The following is a 17,844-nucleotide window of genomic DNA, read 5'->3' as shown; positions in this document are numbered from 1 at the left end:
GAGAGTTCAGTTCACAAAACAAATCACAGCTCTGAGTACATCCTGTGTTTCATCTGATGCAACATCTTACCCCTGCCAGCTGCTTTGCTAGTTGCACTTTATTGCATCTCTTGGACCTGTGGAGTGACCTTAGCCACATTATTCAGCTGTTTTTCTAATTCTCCATTACAAGGTGGAGATTAAAATACCCGGTTCCTTCAGTAAACATTTTGAGTTCTATGCAACATTTTTTTTAAAGTTCTGTAGGTCCTATTCAAGCTTTATAATACTATGCAGTATTCTTGGTGTTACAATAAGAGATATCTGTCTTCCTTTGTTTTGAATGAGTACTAGATTCCCTGAAGCACGTATCCCCCAGGCCTTCACAGTCTAGTGGGCAGACCATTTTTGCCTTAGATCTGGAAACAAGTTCAGTAATACTGTCATTAAAGACTATGTAAAGAAAAGTATTGTGCCTCCTTCTGAAAGTTATTTATTAGTTCTCACTCTGTAGCTGTACGCTTCTACGGGAGAACTTATCTTGGGCCGCATATCTCCGGGACTCAGGGCTCTACCCACCCTGGGGACAGCGATGCACAGACATCAATATGATGGATACAAAATGTCCATTTATTTAGCTGCGTCACACGCTTATATAGCTCTTGTGCTTCCTGTTCCTGCCACTCCTATGGGGAGGAGTCTATCTTTCCGTCACATCCCGTAATCTTCCGGTCGCCGATCCCTGTCTATTCCCCTACATCACTCCATGAAAATAAAGTTGTAACTACCATAAATGGATGACCTTGGTTGCCAAGTTGAGATCTGAAGTGAGATAATAAGTAGAGTCTTGATGTTGGTACTGTAACTGAAGTACTCTTCCTGGGTCAAGGTTATTTCACACTGCCTGCTAAGCAGGACATCAGCCAGAATGACACAATCCAGTCCTTAACAGATATGTGTTCTGATTGAATTTAACTAAATTAAAAATATTATTGCAGATCAAATTCTGAATTTCATATTCCCTTCTCATTTATTAATGTCAGGATGAAATTTTAAAGAATGAAACCTGAGTAAGATCTGCAGGACTGAATTCTCCATCAAACAGCTACTTTGCTCAACTGGAATCCAACTTAACAGAGTATTCCTGTCAGTTGTTTGTATCTTTACATCACAGATTCTAATAGAGATATTAAAAAGGTATACAATGCTCAAAATACCTTACAGACTAAGGAAAAGAACCCTATCCATTTTAAATACTCTGAGAATACTAAGCTGAAGTCCTATTTTACCAGAAAATAGCATTTCTGTTGAATGAGACCGTCTTTCATTATCTTTTCAGCTAAAGTAGGTATATGAACAATTATGATCTCCTGGGAAGAAGAGGAAATAAAAGGAAAAGAAAAATAAAAAGAAAGAAGCTGCATAGGCAAAACCTTTCCGCTGAATTTTGCCAGTGGTTGTACAGGATTTTTATAAAGTTCAAGAAGAGATATAATGAGTTATTAGCTGAGCAATGCATATGGAGTCATAAGTAAATATAGTAAATCGTGATAGAAAATATCCATACTTTTTGTTGTGTTTACTGTGCAGAAGGAAAAAAAAAACAAAACAAACCACCCAGAATGCTAAGAAGTCATAAATGAGCAGCTCAGCAGTTTTCACCTCTGACTTCTTAGTGGTAACACAGTGTGAAGGTCTTGTAATGCAAGGGCATATAACAAGGGTATTCACTGTTTTCCTGCGAGTAAGCCATCCATCATCAGCTAATGCATCCAGCATGGCAAGAACAGTGCCAGACAAGATATAAGAAGGTACTCTCACACTTTATAATAACACTGTATAATAAGAAACTATATCTCAGTTAAATCAATAGGGTACAGCAGCCACATGAAGAAACAAGAAACACTGATTTCAAAATTAAGTCTATGCTTATGAGAGCACTCAAGCATTTCCACTATCCTACTTGTATACCCAAATGTTGCTAAAAGATGTCAGAAAGTTCTGCTCATTGCTATACAGCATCTTAAAAAATTCTTTGGGCTACACAGGATTTACAAAATCAACTACTCAGCCTTTTCTTGAATTTTTTTTTCCTTTTAATACGTGAATGATGACCTATACCATTACAGCATGGGTGTGATCTTCCTTCAATAAACCTTCCTTCTGATTTATGGATTTGAAATATGAAAGCCTGAAATTGCTTTCTCAATGAATCTTTCTATTCTCGGGTAAAGCATCCTAGATTTCCAAGTTAATTCAATTATTTTAGGAAAGGAGGCATTTATGCCTTTCAATAACTACTAAACACAGCCCTTTATTAGGATTTATGTAAGGAAAACAAACCTTTAAAGCAGTGACTTGTTTTTAGTAGAAGTCTAGAAATCTGCATTTCTTATGCTTAAATTGACAGAGATTCTGTCTGTGTGAGAATGAAAATTTTCTTCCAGATATACATGATTTAGAGACGTACTTCAACACTTTTAAAATGTTCTGCTGAATTATAATGTAAATTACTCAGTCAGCCAGAGATTGTGAAAGGGTAGAAAAACTTTCCTGTACTCAAATGGGGATCCACAGTTCATCTTTAGATTCCACTGTTCCAGAAAATAAATACTGTATACAGCATGTCTTCACTAAAAAGTATCAGCATATTCATGAGTAAAGCTCATAATTTCTCTAATAACTACGTAGATCAGCAAATCTTTCAGTGGGAATCATTTTCCTTAATGTCTCCAAATGAATGTTAGCATCTAACCTACAGGACCAGAAACAAAACCAATTGATGAAAAAGGAAAGGCTTAATGATTTCAAAGGTTTCAGTCAGGTCCCAATGAGCAATAATAATGACTAGAAAACTGTAATTAGCTAACAACAGAGTGGAAGACGGTGATCGTCTCTGAAGCTGTAATTGGTCTGAGAAAGTTACCTATGTGCCTCTTCTGTCTCTGTAGACCAATACAGTAAAATGGCTAACGTGTGATGTTTTTCTTGATAACTCTTGAGTTCTAATAACTGATGGAGGTTACAGAGTGCATCTAAGTTCTCAGAGGACAAAAACTTCAGAAGACATTAGACTTGTTTTTCTGTTTAGCATTCAAATATTTTTCAGTTTTTCCTGTGATTTTACTTATTAATTAGGGTTCTTTTTGTACTTTGGTTACTCTGTTGACAACAGAGGATGACTTGAAATAGTAACAAATATAATCTCCATTCTTTTGACATATCTTTAAAATTACAGCCAGCTTTTTCAATTTTTGTAAACTAAAATTACTCCATTTTGTAATCTCTCAGTAAATTGTTTTTATTCCTGCCTTGATAAAATGCCTCTACAAATGAACTCTACCCTCCTGAACCTTAAAAATACAGGTGTTCTGATATATGGATAAGGGGGTTCTTTGTCACATAGGATGAATTTATAACCTATTCTATGATTCTGACTGTATGAACATTTTTCCCAAACTACTTCATCTTCATGCAATCTTGAGCCATTTACAGAAGTTCTATAGCATTATAAAAGAATTCCCATAATACTTGCGGGAGAAAAAACACTGTTTTCTTCAATAGCTTTGCTAGAAAGTTGTTAGTAAATAAATACTGTAAGGAGAACATAATTTTATTTAGATTTGGTATTTGTTCCACAATATTACAGGAAAACAAATTTTCTGTCAAAATATGTAGCTGCTTAGGATTTTCAGGTAGAGTTTCTCAGTTATCTTTTACTTTTAGATAGTATTTTTCTGTTAAAGAAAGGAAATGTACCAGTAAACCTTACAGGTAAAAGGTATCTCTAAGTAGGTTATATGGAGAACACTGATATCCAGTGATGCCCCTATTTAATCTTTTTACAGTCTTCACTTAACTTGCTTCTGCAAGTTAATACAATACAATAAAATACAATATGGAAAACTTTCTAGGACTTCCTTAATTAATCATATTCTTCTTTCAGATGTTAACAAAGACTTTTTCTCTTTGATGTTTAGCTTACACTATGACTCTCCTTTGCCACCATTTATAATTTTGTAACTGTGTTATTTGACTCTTGCAGCACTCTGGGCTTCTTAGAAAGACAGTACACAAAACAACACTCCTACTGTTAAACATGAAGGAAATGCATCACTAATGTAGACCAAATTGTTTTTTATTTGAATACAATACATCACTTGCTTGTTCTTGATTTAAACCTTCGGATAATAAGCCTGGATGATATTTCATGAGGACTACGATAAATCCATATTACCATGACAAAATGTTAAGCATTTTCACTGATGCACTCATATGTGCTCCTTATCCTGATTTTAATGGCAATTTAGTTACTTTATTAAATTCCAGATTCTCAGCTCAGAACCTCAGTCCTGACTGCGGTCCGGCAGCTCCCCAGCAATAGGGAGACACAGACTCTTCCAGTCTGCTGTGCTTACTGACCAGGTCTTCATGTCTGTCCTGTCACGGCTACCGAAGACACAATGATCTGTTTTACACATACTCACTCACTCACTTTCACTAACATCGGTGTTACTCAGTTTAGAAGTCAGCACATGTTCAAGTATAATGGAGTAATTATAGACTGAATGGGGCATGCGCAGTAAGGAATATCTCCTAGTTTTATGGCTATTGCACCATTATTCCGAATGGAGTCTGAGGATCTCACTGAGTTAGAGAAACATTAGAAAAATATCCTTTGAGGTGAGGTCAGGTATACTGTACTTCCTAAGGTTCTTCATTTATTCATATTAAGATTTAAGATCTTGTTTAAACAGTTAAGCTGCATAGGAAAGAAAGAGTTACATGCTGCTACTTCATTTTCTGATAAAGGTTGCTATTCTAGGGATACCTAGTTTTTTCAGTTAGAATGCCTCCTGAATATATGCAACAAGTCTGTTAGACAAAACAGCCCAGCAGTGCGATTTTTCCTCATCTGTTACTTTGCCAGAGCTTGTCCCTGGTGGTGCAGGTCTGTTGGTTCTGCTCCAACAGGTGACAATGCTCTCAGCCCCTTGGCGCTTCCTTCCTACTCTGTTTCTAGCCGGACTTGAAAACTGCTCCCTCCTGTCAGACTAATTTCAAGCAAGTGAAGCTGTGTCAGTCTGACATATAAAGCTACAGATTCTATCACTGTGCCATCCCTCCACTATCCGATCACCACTTCAACAATGCAGACTGTCAAATGTTGCATAATCCACCCCCAGAAATCATAAGTTTAGAAACTGGTTCATTGATTCTATTCATAGCAAATACTTTTTGGAATATGCATTGTTTGCATTTATAATGCAACAGCCTGCCTATTTACGGTAATAAGGGTTTTCACCCAGGAGTGCATGTATTATCTACTATCTCATGAAAGTAAAGGATTTTTCAAAAGTAGACAGCTCCATTTTAAAAAGAAACCAATGAAAAGAATATTTACCTTGATGCTGCAAAAGTACAATTAAGAATATTTTAGTGCAATTCTGTACAATAATATATTTTGTGGTTTTAAGTACTGAAAATTGTAATGCACTACTTTATTTTAAAGATCAAACTGTTCTATAGATGAGGTCAACCTGGACAAAAAAAAGTCTCAGAAATCTTTTAATAGAAATTTTGCTTTTTCAACTCTGGTTCTCTTTTCCAGTGTTTTTACTCATTGTTTTGATATTTTATTTTAGTTTTTCCTCCTATTACAAATGAAACCAGAGAAAATGGTTGGTGACTAGTGTCTTGGAATTATCTGTAGCACAAGTGAAGTTCTGTGTTTTCTGATGATGCATGTAAGTTTTTAGGACACCAGGGTCATGGCTGACCCGACTGGTGGATGTGTGGAATACATCACGGCTTTTCATAGAAGACATAAAGATGGCTGTTAATTAGAATAACCAGACTCTCTTGTTACTCTTTCACAAATTAAGAAGGTGGATTTTTTTATTAAGACGGAGCAGATTAACTGTAAGACTTCTACAGAAAATGATGTGAAATACACTCTGCAGTTAGCACAGAACAGCACATGTAGTCATGGGTAATTTTTCATACTCCTTTCCTGAAAATCAATAGAACAAATGTTTGCATAAACAGTTGCCTGCACTGAGTTATTAACCCACTTTTTCTAAATAGTTCTTCTGTAAGAATATCCCACAAGGCATCATTTTACTGACATATTCTGCATTTTTTTAATCTACTCAAATAATGGCTGTCAAGTGGACTTTGAGACAATAATATTAAATGACACTGCTCTGCATAAAGCTGTATTTGTTGGAGTCCTTCCTCAAGGAGTTCACACTAGTTACTCCCACATAAAAATATGATGCACAAGTGAGCAATTAATTTTATACACTTTGCCCTGAATCTCCCTTACATCAGGTATGACCTGCTCACAGTTTTGTGTGATTAATCATTTCAGTAAGGCATATGTGCATTTCCTGACATACCCATACAGTAAAATCTATAATGTGTGATAATGTATAATCACAGTTATACCGGTATGAAACTATATTTATAGCAGAGGAATGGGTTTTTCTTGTCTGTATAGATATAACATATACTGACTGAAGCACATTTGTATAACTATACCCAAGGTGGGGAGATAGAAGCTTTTTGCTCTAGTGGCACACTCACACTGATGTGATTGTAATATGCAGACAAATCTTAATGTTGTGTAATATCACTTTGGCCTGCAGAGTGGTTGTAGCACATAAACCAAACCAATTTTTAAAGGTCTTGAGGCAACCCTTTGGAGAGGAAAATTAAGCCCTTTATATCTTATTATACAACACAACTTGTGGTTTGTAAGTAACCACTGAATACACTGATAGCTGGAAAATGTCAAATCTGCCAGACCACGCTCATCGGAAAAGCTGCCAGAGTAATAAATGTGTCTAGGTTTGTGTATTTGGTGCACAATATCAACAGGCTTTTTTATTAACTCTTACCTAGTTTAACAAACACGAGAGAGGAAGAGAATTTGTACCTTTTGTATTGTGATTAGGTTGACACTTCTGAGTGAGTGGATGAAGTAATATCTGAGCTGATTTTTTTTTAATGCCTCCAGCAATGGCATTTGTCTTCAGTCAGAAATCTCATATATAATCTGAAGTCTGTATAAGAAGGTTATCCAAGATACACCTTTATGTTTAAATGTATTTAACAGAGAAATATAGAATGTTATGCCTTGATCCATGTCATTGCATGGTAATACCATTAATGTCTCTGCCATTGTAAAGCACAAAAAAGAAAAACCTACCAAGCAAAAGAATAAATAACAAACTTCCTGTGTCTTTATAGACACTTTTGTCATAGGAAGGAATGATAAATATTATGAGAAGCAAAGGTAAGCCAGTATTGTATTTTTCTATGTCATGTGACTAGTTTGTTTCCAAAATGTAGACATGCTTTTAATAAACACCGGCTCTTGTTTTTAGCAGGAGCAGTTATAAAGCATACCATCTTAATATTTACCATTAAAAGGCTAGACCACAACACTTCTTTTATTTAAATGAAGGGTATCATACCATATAAAAGCAGATGTTTTGATTGCCATTATACAACAGTCACTATGCTGCTATTCAGAGAAACATTGCTGGAAAGAATTGTTTATTTTAAAACACTAGCTGAATACATGTCTCTGTGTCAGTGAAAACAAATGCACAGTTAAAACAGGAAGTTGGAAAAACCCCTGAGATGCGGCAGAGCTTACCTGACCACTTCTCAGCAGATCTGCTGCTTAGCTGTCCAGTGCCTGTGAGTCCCTGAAATAGTGAGACAGAATAAACTCAATGTAACCATCATGTAGCCTACTAAATTCACTTTAACACTTCAAACAACAAAACATATGCTTCATAAACTATTCAAAAAGTGTTAGCATGCAACTCCAGCTGCAAGAGATTTGTTCACAAACTGTACAGCAATAGGCCTGTACTTTATTCTCATCAAAAAAGTAAACCAATCACATCATTGACAAAAAGCCACTGTAAACAAAAAGACTGTATTTAAAGGATTAACAGTTTTGGCATCCCTACCATCAAGTCTTCTGTTCTTTTTTTGTTTTTGTCATCAAAATTTAGGTTATATATTTGTTGTTAGCAAGAGTTGCATTACTATTATTGTTAATTTTAGTTCTGTTTATTACCTTGAGGGTTATATATTGTAGAATAATTTTGTTGTCACTAGTTAATGTTAATTAGTTGTTTTAATAGCCTATAGTCCTATTTGTTATATTTTGGTAGGTTTACTTTTTTAACTATCAGTAACTTAATAACTGAGAATATTTAACATTGCTGTTGCATACTCAAAATTACAGAGTTACTATTAGTGTTACCTGTTTAACGTTTAGTCATCCTTTGAGTCCTGCGACATATTTCCTTAATAATCATCAGCCATCAAGTCTGATAGTCTCAAAAGAAATATCAGCCCTCTAAACTGCCTTCAAGGGCGGTGATATTTAGCACTGAAAATTACAAATAAAGTTTTTGAAGTTGAGTACCAACAACTGGGCAGTGACACTGATGATTTGTTTATCAAGACAAATTGTTATATACTACGAAAAATGCAGTCAACGCACTCTTCTGAGTGAAAACAAATAGGTGAATCTATGCAATGCTTACATGTTGAATGGGATATTTAATGTGCGGGGAAACTCAAAGGTTGAAGAACTAGCATTTAGACAGTCTAACAGTGGTAAGTGGTAATCTTACCTCTTTAAACTCCATTACATTCTCTCGAGAGACATGCTAATACAAACAAGTCAATCAGAGTTTGTGTTTAGCAAGATCAAGCTTAGAGGATAGTTTAAAATCCATTTATTGTTCTAAAGCATTTTTTTCCATTAACATGTTATACATTAGTGGATACTAACCATGATTCATGTAACAGTTTAGTTTGTTAACTTTTAAATTATTTAACAACCAAAAGTTATTAATACAACTTTTAAAGTCTTACACAAAAAATCTTAAAACAGGCTTGGGTTCATTTTTGTAATTTTTATATAAAAAACATTTTAGGCATCTCTTGAAAAAGAAATAAAGCAGGCATTTAAAGCTAGAAAACAAGTAATTCCAAATTTAGTTTGTTACAAAAGGTTTCAGCTTTATTGACAAATTATGGCAAACATATTTGACAAAATTATGGTTTCCTATTTAGAGAAGCTTACACATGGAACTTTATGTGAGTTTTTTTTTAACAAATACAGGTTAAAACACTGAACAAATTCAGTTAGCTACATACATACAGTAGCTGCTTGTTTTCAACCCCATTAAAACAGCATTTAAAATTAAATTTACAAACTTAATATCGAACATCTTAATCTAAACTAACATATATTAAAAAAGACAGGTTAAAACATCTTATCTACAGCTTGATTATTGTCTGGTTCAAAAAAAAAAAAAAAAGAAAAAAAGAATCATTACAGTCTTTCAGCAACCCTAAACAAAAACTCAGCCTTAGCTAGTATGTAGAGAGACTCAAGATCTGTAACAGTGTCATGCTTTTTAAGTTACACACAGCAATGAATACAACCAACAGAACATCATCTTTGAATGATTTATAGACAATGCTTGCCAAAGGTTTTTTGTCTCTGTTTTTTTAAGTCCGTGTTATAAAATAATACTAATGCCAATGTCACTCCAATGTTATAGGAAATACAAGTAGTACATAGGATAATAATGAGCAGTAATCCCTAGGATAGAAAAGAAATGGACTATTACTTGTCTTGTTGCTGTTTATGTGGAGACCAGAGGCTATTAATTGTCTTTGAGATGAGGTCACAGATGAGGAGGACCTTCAATATCTACCATAGGGGTGTTCCCTGTAACCCCCTCTGGCTGACCTTGGAGGTGGTGCCTTTAGGCTGGAACGGGTTGTGGCCCATTCTTCTTGTGCTAAAAACAGAAGAGAAAAACATGTTTTGTAAATATCTAAACTTGAAAGAACAAAATGATGCCACTGCTAATGGCTGTCAAAATTCTCGAGGGTTTTGGCTGAAAGCTTTAGAAAAATAAAATGAGGATGGTGTTATGATCCATTTCTTTATGCTCCCACAAAATCTTATGGAAAAACTAACTTTCTACTTCTCTACACAGGCAACCTGTCTATCTCAGGATGAAAAAAACCTTACTCCTTCACTTTCAGCAGAGAAGTTAAAGCACCAGTGTGAATAATTTTTAATGCAGTTGGTATGTTAATAAGATGAGGAGTTGAATCATGAAAAGATAATAGAAATACATTTGATTTTTTACTTCCATTTGAGACCAAAAGTAAGAAAATAATGGAAGAAAACTAATGTGTAGAAATGAAGCTACTACATTAAGCAAAAGAGTTTTGCAAAAAAACTTTTTACTTTGCATTATCTTTAGAGTACTTTTTCAAATTTGTGTGAATGAAATATGCTCAGGAAGAATAAGTTAAAAACTGTAAGGCTAGGTCAGTCTTTGTAAAGCTTCTAAAAATCCTTTTTTTGTTGCTGTTGTTTCCAAAGGCAAGGTATTTCTGGAAGTTAAGCCCTCCAAAGGAACAAACAGGAAGCTACTTATAGTTGTGGTCCAGTGGTGGAAACCTAAACATGAACTCTCTCCTAAATCAGCTAGTGGATTGTCAATTGATTTCTGGCTTTGTCTTCCACTGACTTCAACTGATCATACGTACAGTGATTAAAATGGAAATGCAGAAGTCACAGTATATAATCTATTTTATATCACATCATAATGCAACATTACCCCCATTACAATAGTAATAGAATACATCTGACATACACATCTTCACGGTCAAGTTTAAAAATCTCTATAAACCCCCTCAAAGTTATATGATATTCTGTCTATCTCTTTGTAATGAAGTATAGAAGCTATTCAGAAATCAGTGCAGCAAATGTTAGCTATTTTCCGTATTGTTTTATTTTATTGGTGATCAACATGTTTGTATTACAGGTATGCATAACGTATTAATGTTTGTAAAATATAAGATAAAGGTCAAGCCTTCTGATGCTAGGGAAAAAAAAGAACGCCTTTTAAGGTACATAAAAAGCAGAGATTGAAAGGAGAAGAGTTTAAAAGATTGGAAGGTGACTTGAAGCCAGTGGGAAAGGGAAAGGAAGATTTGAATTGATGATGAAACAGTATACTTGCTATTGCTATCAAAAACAAATCTAATTGATTGGTATATTAAAACAGATCCTTTTTCCTAAGTCTAAAGTGGGGCTATTTTATTTCATTTATAAATAGGTAACACAGTAATAAGCTGAACTATCCAGCCTTGAACTACTGCTGAAGGCTTGAAACATTTGAAGCCCTTGCCCCATAAATTTAAAAATCCAGTTATATCTGTTTTTTAAGAGGTACATAAATTTTCTGCTTTGATCCATACAAAATTTTTAAGTGCCTGTGAAGAAATTAACATTTCAGAACATATTTTCTTTGCTCAGGTCTTGTTTTAGACTTTTGGTACCCCACTCAGCCACCAAGCATTGAAATGAGTACTCCTGACTCAGCATGGTCAATAAAATTCATTTATATGGACTATAAATGCGAAACTTGCTGAACTCCCAGATGCAAGGGGATAAGCTGTGAGCCAGTGTGGGACATATTCGCAACAGTGAGCAGGGGCAAAAATATTTATTGCTCATAGCCAAGAAGAATGGCTTTTTACTACATTTTTCACGTTACATGCACCTTTCTCACTTATTTTCTAATAGGCCAAGCAGAGATGTTCTTGAGTTCAATCTGATTCCTGATGTATCTGTAGAGTGAATCCAACCTCAGTTAATTTTTCTTTGTTTCTTGTATTCCATCCCCACTACTGGAAGGACAGACTGGGCTTTCAAGTGTCAGGTCACTGCCAGAAAGCAGTGATGGATTCGTAACTTTTGGAAAGTAGTGTATCTGTTGCAATTCACTCAAAGCATTGAAGAATATTGTTCAATTTTTTAACAGAATGACCTAAACAAGAGTAGAGCTTTCTCTGCAAAATAAAATCCAGAGGCTAGTACGTGAGAATATTAAAAAACCAAAATTGTACTATTCATACATTTCAATGAAGGCTAACTACACTGCTTTAAATTTAGTCAGCTATTTGATTAATGGAATGATGGCCTTAAATATAAAAAAGAACTGAAAAAATCTTCATCTCCATTAAGACTTGTCAAAGATTTTCTTTTATTAAAGCAAGTTTTTTAGAGTGATAGCAGAATTTTCCTCTGAAGTGAAGACTTCATAAATATACCTTCTAAAGCAGAACAAGAATTCAGTAAAAGATCCATATTTTGATTGTTTTGGGCTCAGTTCCTATAGATAACTTATTAAAGTTCAATCTTCACTAGTTTCTCCTTAAATAGTTTATTCATATAATTTGGTTATGATGAGCTTAAGATGACAAGAGTCCCCAGTGAAACTAATACATACAAAGGCCTTTGTTACTCTTCTGCATCTTGATTAATGTGTCTGTTGATAATAATATAGGATTCCAAATACATGGTAGTGATATTGTTGCATAGTACAAGCACAGAAACCAATTGTTTGAATTTTTCTTTTTATATGCATGTGTTAGAGTCCAAGTTCCAAAGGAATCTTTGAGCAATATGGTGACATTTTAGCTACATGTATGGAATGGTGTGCTGATATTACATTTTCAGCATACTATTTGCAAAACCTTTATAATACAATATATTTTGCTGTCAGTCATGCCACACTTTTAGCCCTAACACAGGAAGTATGTGCGTAAATAAGTTTAAAACCTCATCCTATCAGCAGAAACTTTGCGAAATTGAAATCTTACCCAACATGGATAGGGCCACATACTGTCCACCCACATGGGAAATGGAAGTCATAATTTCTTTCTCTGGCAGGTCAGTAAGTCCTCCTGGGTAAAGGAGACCGAGGTCTTCTAGCCGTGGGAGGGAAACTGAACTCTCTTTAAATGTTGTGTGGGTGGAAAAGTACAAAGCTACTGATATTTAGTATAGAGAAGCTCTTGCAGAATAGTTGGGGAGCTTTATGGTTGAAGAATCTACACCATGAATGGAAAAGTGGCAACATTTTGTGTGCCCTCCATTTCAGGGCAAAGCGAAATGGGTTACCTCAAATCAACACTGAAAGTAAATTAATGTTTCACCTTCCTCTGAAACTAAGAGAGCCCTCACACCTTTGCTTTCAGTTAAGAGGTAGATTCACAAAACGCCTTTTCATTTGAGGCATGGTGAGTGACTGCATTAGTGCAAATAGTGTATGCATTTTTTAAAGCAAAGTAAACTACATTGACTTGAAACAGTGCTCAGGGTCAGATGCCATGTTTTATTTGAGAAGCAGTAAGCAAAACCTGAGAGCTTATGAAGTAAAATAAGCTCCAGCAAATGGTCTTTCACCAAGGGAGACGCTGGTGACTGGAGATATTGCCAGTGATGAAGCAAATTCCCCAAATTATCACAGCGTAGAGCATGATTTATACTATGTAGGGATTGCTTGTGGTCAGATTATTTATTCAAGTGAATTTTGAGTGTGAATGGTCAGCTGGGCCATTAGATCATAGACCAGATCCAGGCCCTCAGCCCAACCAGCAGTGCAGGCACACACACAATATTATCGCATGTTGTTATCATATTGATTTATGAATGGGCCCAAATGCAGGTTGGAGAGGACGCTTATTTCCTTCCTCTTATCTTCTGATAACTTTCATTTGCTTCTCTGGGTACAGGTGTTACTGGCCCACTAACTTCCTCATCTCAGATACTCCTTCACAGAAATGAACTATATTTCCCAGAGTCAAGGGGTGAATTTGCCCCTCCATTCACATCAGAGTTGTAAAAAAGTGTTTAAAGTTTTGTGATGCAGATATCTTTCCAGTTTCAGTTTAAGACAGTTAACCATTACTAATGTACTGGATATTCTTCTAGTGTAAATGAAGTATTAGATATCTATTGACTTCCTTATTGTCCAGATTTCATTTTAAAAAGGAATAAAAACATTGTTGATGTTAAGAAAGACTTATGCTTTCTGGCTATTCACCACTGAAGTTTAAAAGTTGCTGCTGCCCAGTATTATTTTTTTAAATAATATTTAAAGACTTTTAGGACATTAAGAATTCTCCCCAAATATATAAAATTCACCATATATACAATTTCTTTTAGTAGGAAACAAAACACAGTAGCCTTCTTAGAAAATCAAAATACCTGTCATTTTTTTACCTGACTAATTAGAGTATTTAATGTTGCTACAGATCTACAACTGCAAAAAATTACCTATATTCCAAAGACTCCAGGAGTGAGCAGAGGTAATACAAAAAGAGTTTGACTGAACTGAAGCATTTTAGTTAATGATTTTGTTTTTTAATGGGCACGATTTTATTGCTGGTATCTTGTTTTTGCTAATCACTGCTGACTTTTGTGGTCACTAAGAAAATAATTAGCTGACTGTAGACTAAAATACTGAACAGTTAAAACAGGTATTAAAGATTACTTTTGTAAAAAGATAAATGAAAAATGAAAATATAAAATAAAACTCCTGTTAAAATTCTGAGAGCTATTTCTTCTCTGCAAGACATCTTCTCTGCCACTACATTTCATTATCTGTTGCCTTGGGGTGTGAGGGGAAAGCTTGGGGAGGGGGAATGTCAGCTGCAGAGCTAAAGTGAGGCTCAGGCTAGCATGTATTAGGAGTGGACATCTCTGGAGCAGATTTGGTAACAGCTGATCTTGCTATGGAACAAGAAACATTCCTGTTGTGATTTTTTTGTGCATTCCATTTGTTTTCTTTTCCTTTGAGCTGCTCAGGATGTTGTCTTGTTGAAGATCAGGGGGTTTATGGTCACATGAAACCAAAGTTTACTGTAGAAAGCTGTTGCCTAGAGGGCTGAAGAAGTGGCAGCCAATATGATATAGACCTAAGTCCTCAGGTTCCTCATTCCTACAGGGAATCAGTTCCCATATAGTGAATTTAAAAATCCTGCCTCTGCAGTATGTTTCATTACACCCTTTAAAAATGGCATTTTGCTGTAAATGTGCTGCAGCTTCAATTACCCTTTGCTGAAGTGTCACTGCGTTTACAGAGAGGCCTTGGGGAGAACTAAGATTTAGATAAAAAAGGAGAAGCTTTATTTATATAAATGAAAATGACAAAAGTAGTAAAAATACTCACTAAATGTACAACACAAAGACAAACCAATTTCTTGTTCCCTTCGTGTCCCCTCCCCCACCTCCAGAGTGAAACACCTTCATAAAAAGGTAAAACATACAGTCTTTCTGGCAGTGCTCATATAGTAAAAAATTACTTTATATTACCCATTGGAAGAAGCTGTTTTTCCTTGACTAACAGCGTTTTAAAGTAAATTGCTGCTGTGGCTGTACCAGCTTCTGATACAGAACAAGAACAGAAACGTAATTTGTGGTACAAGTGTCTTACACTCTTTTTTCCATTAACATGGTGGACCTATTTGCTTGATTTCAAACTTTAACAAGAAAGGATGATGGTCACAATTTATTTATATCTATTTGGTAGTACCACCATCAAAACATGAGACGATGGTTTACAGCTAACAGCTCTTGTTGATATTGCATGATAGTCCCTACTGCATTAACAGGTGAATCCAAAGCCAAAACATAGTTGAAAGTTTTGGGATTACAGCTTTCAACTGGGAAAACACTGGCCTCTACCACTCATACAGCAGTAAAGGATTATATATTTATTGTGGAGAAAGAAAGATGATATGGAGCAACACTATAAAGGGTCTCTGAACCACACGATGCCAATAAATTACAAGATGCAGCCAGGCCAAAAAAGAAATCAGATTATTAGTGGTTTTTCCTACAGGGATTTTTAATGAAGAACAATATATCTGAATCCTAGTAATTAAAGGTTCCTTGATGTGCAAAGTTGCTTTTTCATATCTCAGTTCCAGCAATGCAAGGTAACCTTTTTTCTTTCAGCATCAAGGGTGGCTCCTGAGAATAGAAAAACTCTATCTTCAGGAATAGTCTTAAAGGTTTGAAGCCATATAGACTACCTTAGTAGTCACACAGAGATTTGGGTAGCTTGTTGGGTAGCAGAAAGCTTGAAATACCCTTCAGCCTTTTTGATTCCCAGGCTGAGTTCCATTGTGTTTCAGAACATATGAGAAAGTGGAGTCTGGTCTTTCTCTGAGAGACTGTGCCAAAACGGACAGGAAAGAGAGCCTGGAAATATTTTATCTTAATAAAGTGACATGTTAATGAAGTGGAAACTGGGAGGCATTTCAGGTGAAAAGCAGGTAGCCTCGGTGAGAGAAAGGCAACTGGGAGAACTGTTAGTGAGTCTGTCAATCAGTGTGCCCAAGAGCTGAAGGAATACGCAGGGCTGTCATCGTGTTTTAATGCTGATTCCTTTTCCTCCTTCTGACTCCTGCACAAAGAAACCCTGTGGAGTCCAATCTCCACGCTCCCTCGGCGATGACCAGCCTGCTGTCCTACTCTAGCGGGCTCCTCTCACCCCCATCCTTTTCACTTCTGACTGCCTGCAGTGCTATCAAGTGTCAGAGACTGTGACTGAAAAGAAATCCACACTGGCAGCTTAATAACTGAGGGCCGAGGGTCCAGTTTTTCCAGGAATTTGGTGTTACTGCTAACTTGCAACATCTCTCAGACACTGCCATTCTTAGCTAAGAAGAAATATTGTACGCTCGCTTTCAGAAACTAAAAGTATAAGTTATGGCAGCATGATGGAAACGTAAGATAGTTCATAGTTGAGGAATCTGAGTGTGCTTGAGCATGAGGATTGCTTTGGGTGTGGCAACAAGTGTCAGCAAATCTTTTGGTGGCTACTTTGATAAGAAATATGAAGTAATGGGCAAAGCCTTGGATACTTCTTTCAATTTGCTGTATGCTCCCTCTGAATCAATATTTGAAGCTCACCTTTAGGATACATAAAATAATTGTTATTATCACAGGCAATCAGCACCCTTGGTTTATGATTGATTGAAATTACATGTTAGTATTTTTGCACTGCTTTTTACAATTCATATTGACACTTAGCTGCTGTGTTCGTTGAGTTATATAAATACTTCCAGTAAAAAACCCAAGATCAAGGGGTTCCTGTAACCCTCCCACACCAAACTGAAGGCAGTAGCTCAAAGGAAAAGAGTGAATGGAGGCAAGTCCACGCTCAGGGTGGCAGGCACACACCCTCCTTGCTCACCCCACCTTCCCAGGTGCTACTGTATAACATGTATGAGGCTCTGCAGGTGGAAGACTAGTCAACAGAAGATGTGGATAACAGTCCATCTATACCAGTGGTGTTCCCAGGGTTAGAAAGGTCTACCCCCCATATCAAAACTGCCTCCATGAAGAAGATAAGATGGGTTATAGTTGTAGGCGACTCCCTTCTGAGGGGAACAGAGGGTCCAATATGCTAGACAGACCCTCCCCTTAGAGAAGACTGCTGCCTCCCTGGGGCCTGGGTTAAGGACATTGCTGGGAAACTTCCTGGCCTGGGACAGCCCTCAGACTATTACCGATTACTGCTCTTCCACGTGGGAGGTGATGAAGCTGCAACACACAGTCCAAGAGCAATCAAAAGAGATTTCAGGGACTTGGGACAGCTAGCAAGGGACTCTGGAGCACAGGTTATTTTTTCCTCTCTCCTTCCAGTTGCGGACAGTGACACTGGAAGGAACAGCTGCACCTAGTCTATTAATGCATGGCTCTGTGGCTGGTGTCATCGCCACCATTTTGGTTGTTTTGATAACAGGGTGGCCTACACAGCACAAGGCTTTCTATAAGGGGAAAGAGAGTGTTTGCTTACGAGCTTGCAGGGCTTACTGACAGAGCTTTAAACTACGCTTGAAGAGAGAGGGGTTAATGTCAGGCTTGCCCCGACAAGCTGAGGGACAACACGCTAAGGTCAGAGGGATGGGGTGCTAATGAGGGCACTCAGCTTCTCTCTCTAA

At 36.4% G+C, this 17,844-nt stretch overlaps 1 protein-coding gene across 2 annotated transcripts in view; it reads right to left on the bottom strand.

Annotated features, from left to right (window-relative positions):
- Positions 1-7,645: 7,645 nt before the first annotated feature.
- The window catches only part of KHDRBS2 (KH RNA binding domain containing, signal transduction associated 2), a 370,102-nt gene continuing 359,903 nt past the window's right edge, over positions 7,646-17,844 (bottom strand). Inside the window, exons 9-10 of one of the 2 annotated variants that reach the window (XR_010372297.1) lie at positions 9,651-9,824; positions 7,646-7,697 (exon numbers count right to left, since the gene is read on the bottom strand). Coding sequence is in view for 1 of the 2 variants with exons in the window: in XM_064447858.1 (XP_064303928.1) it covers positions 9,727-9,824 (98 nt within the window). In the remaining variant the exon portion in view is untranslated. Of the gene's footprint in view, positions 7,698-9,007; positions 9,825-17,844 lie in introns of those variants that run through there. The other variant, XM_064447858.1, reaches the window with a different exon arrangement.

The sequence above is a fragment of the Phalacrocorax carbo genome, chromosome 3 (genome assembly GCF_963921805.1).
Source record: "Phalacrocorax carbo chromosome 3, bPhaCar2.1, whole genome shotgun sequence".
NCBI classification, from domain to species: Eukaryota; Metazoa; Chordata; class Aves; order Suliformes; family Phalacrocoracidae; genus Phalacrocorax; species Phalacrocorax carbo.
Note: the sequence above shows the minus strand (reverse complement) of the source record. Positions and strands in the feature narration are given on the sequence as shown.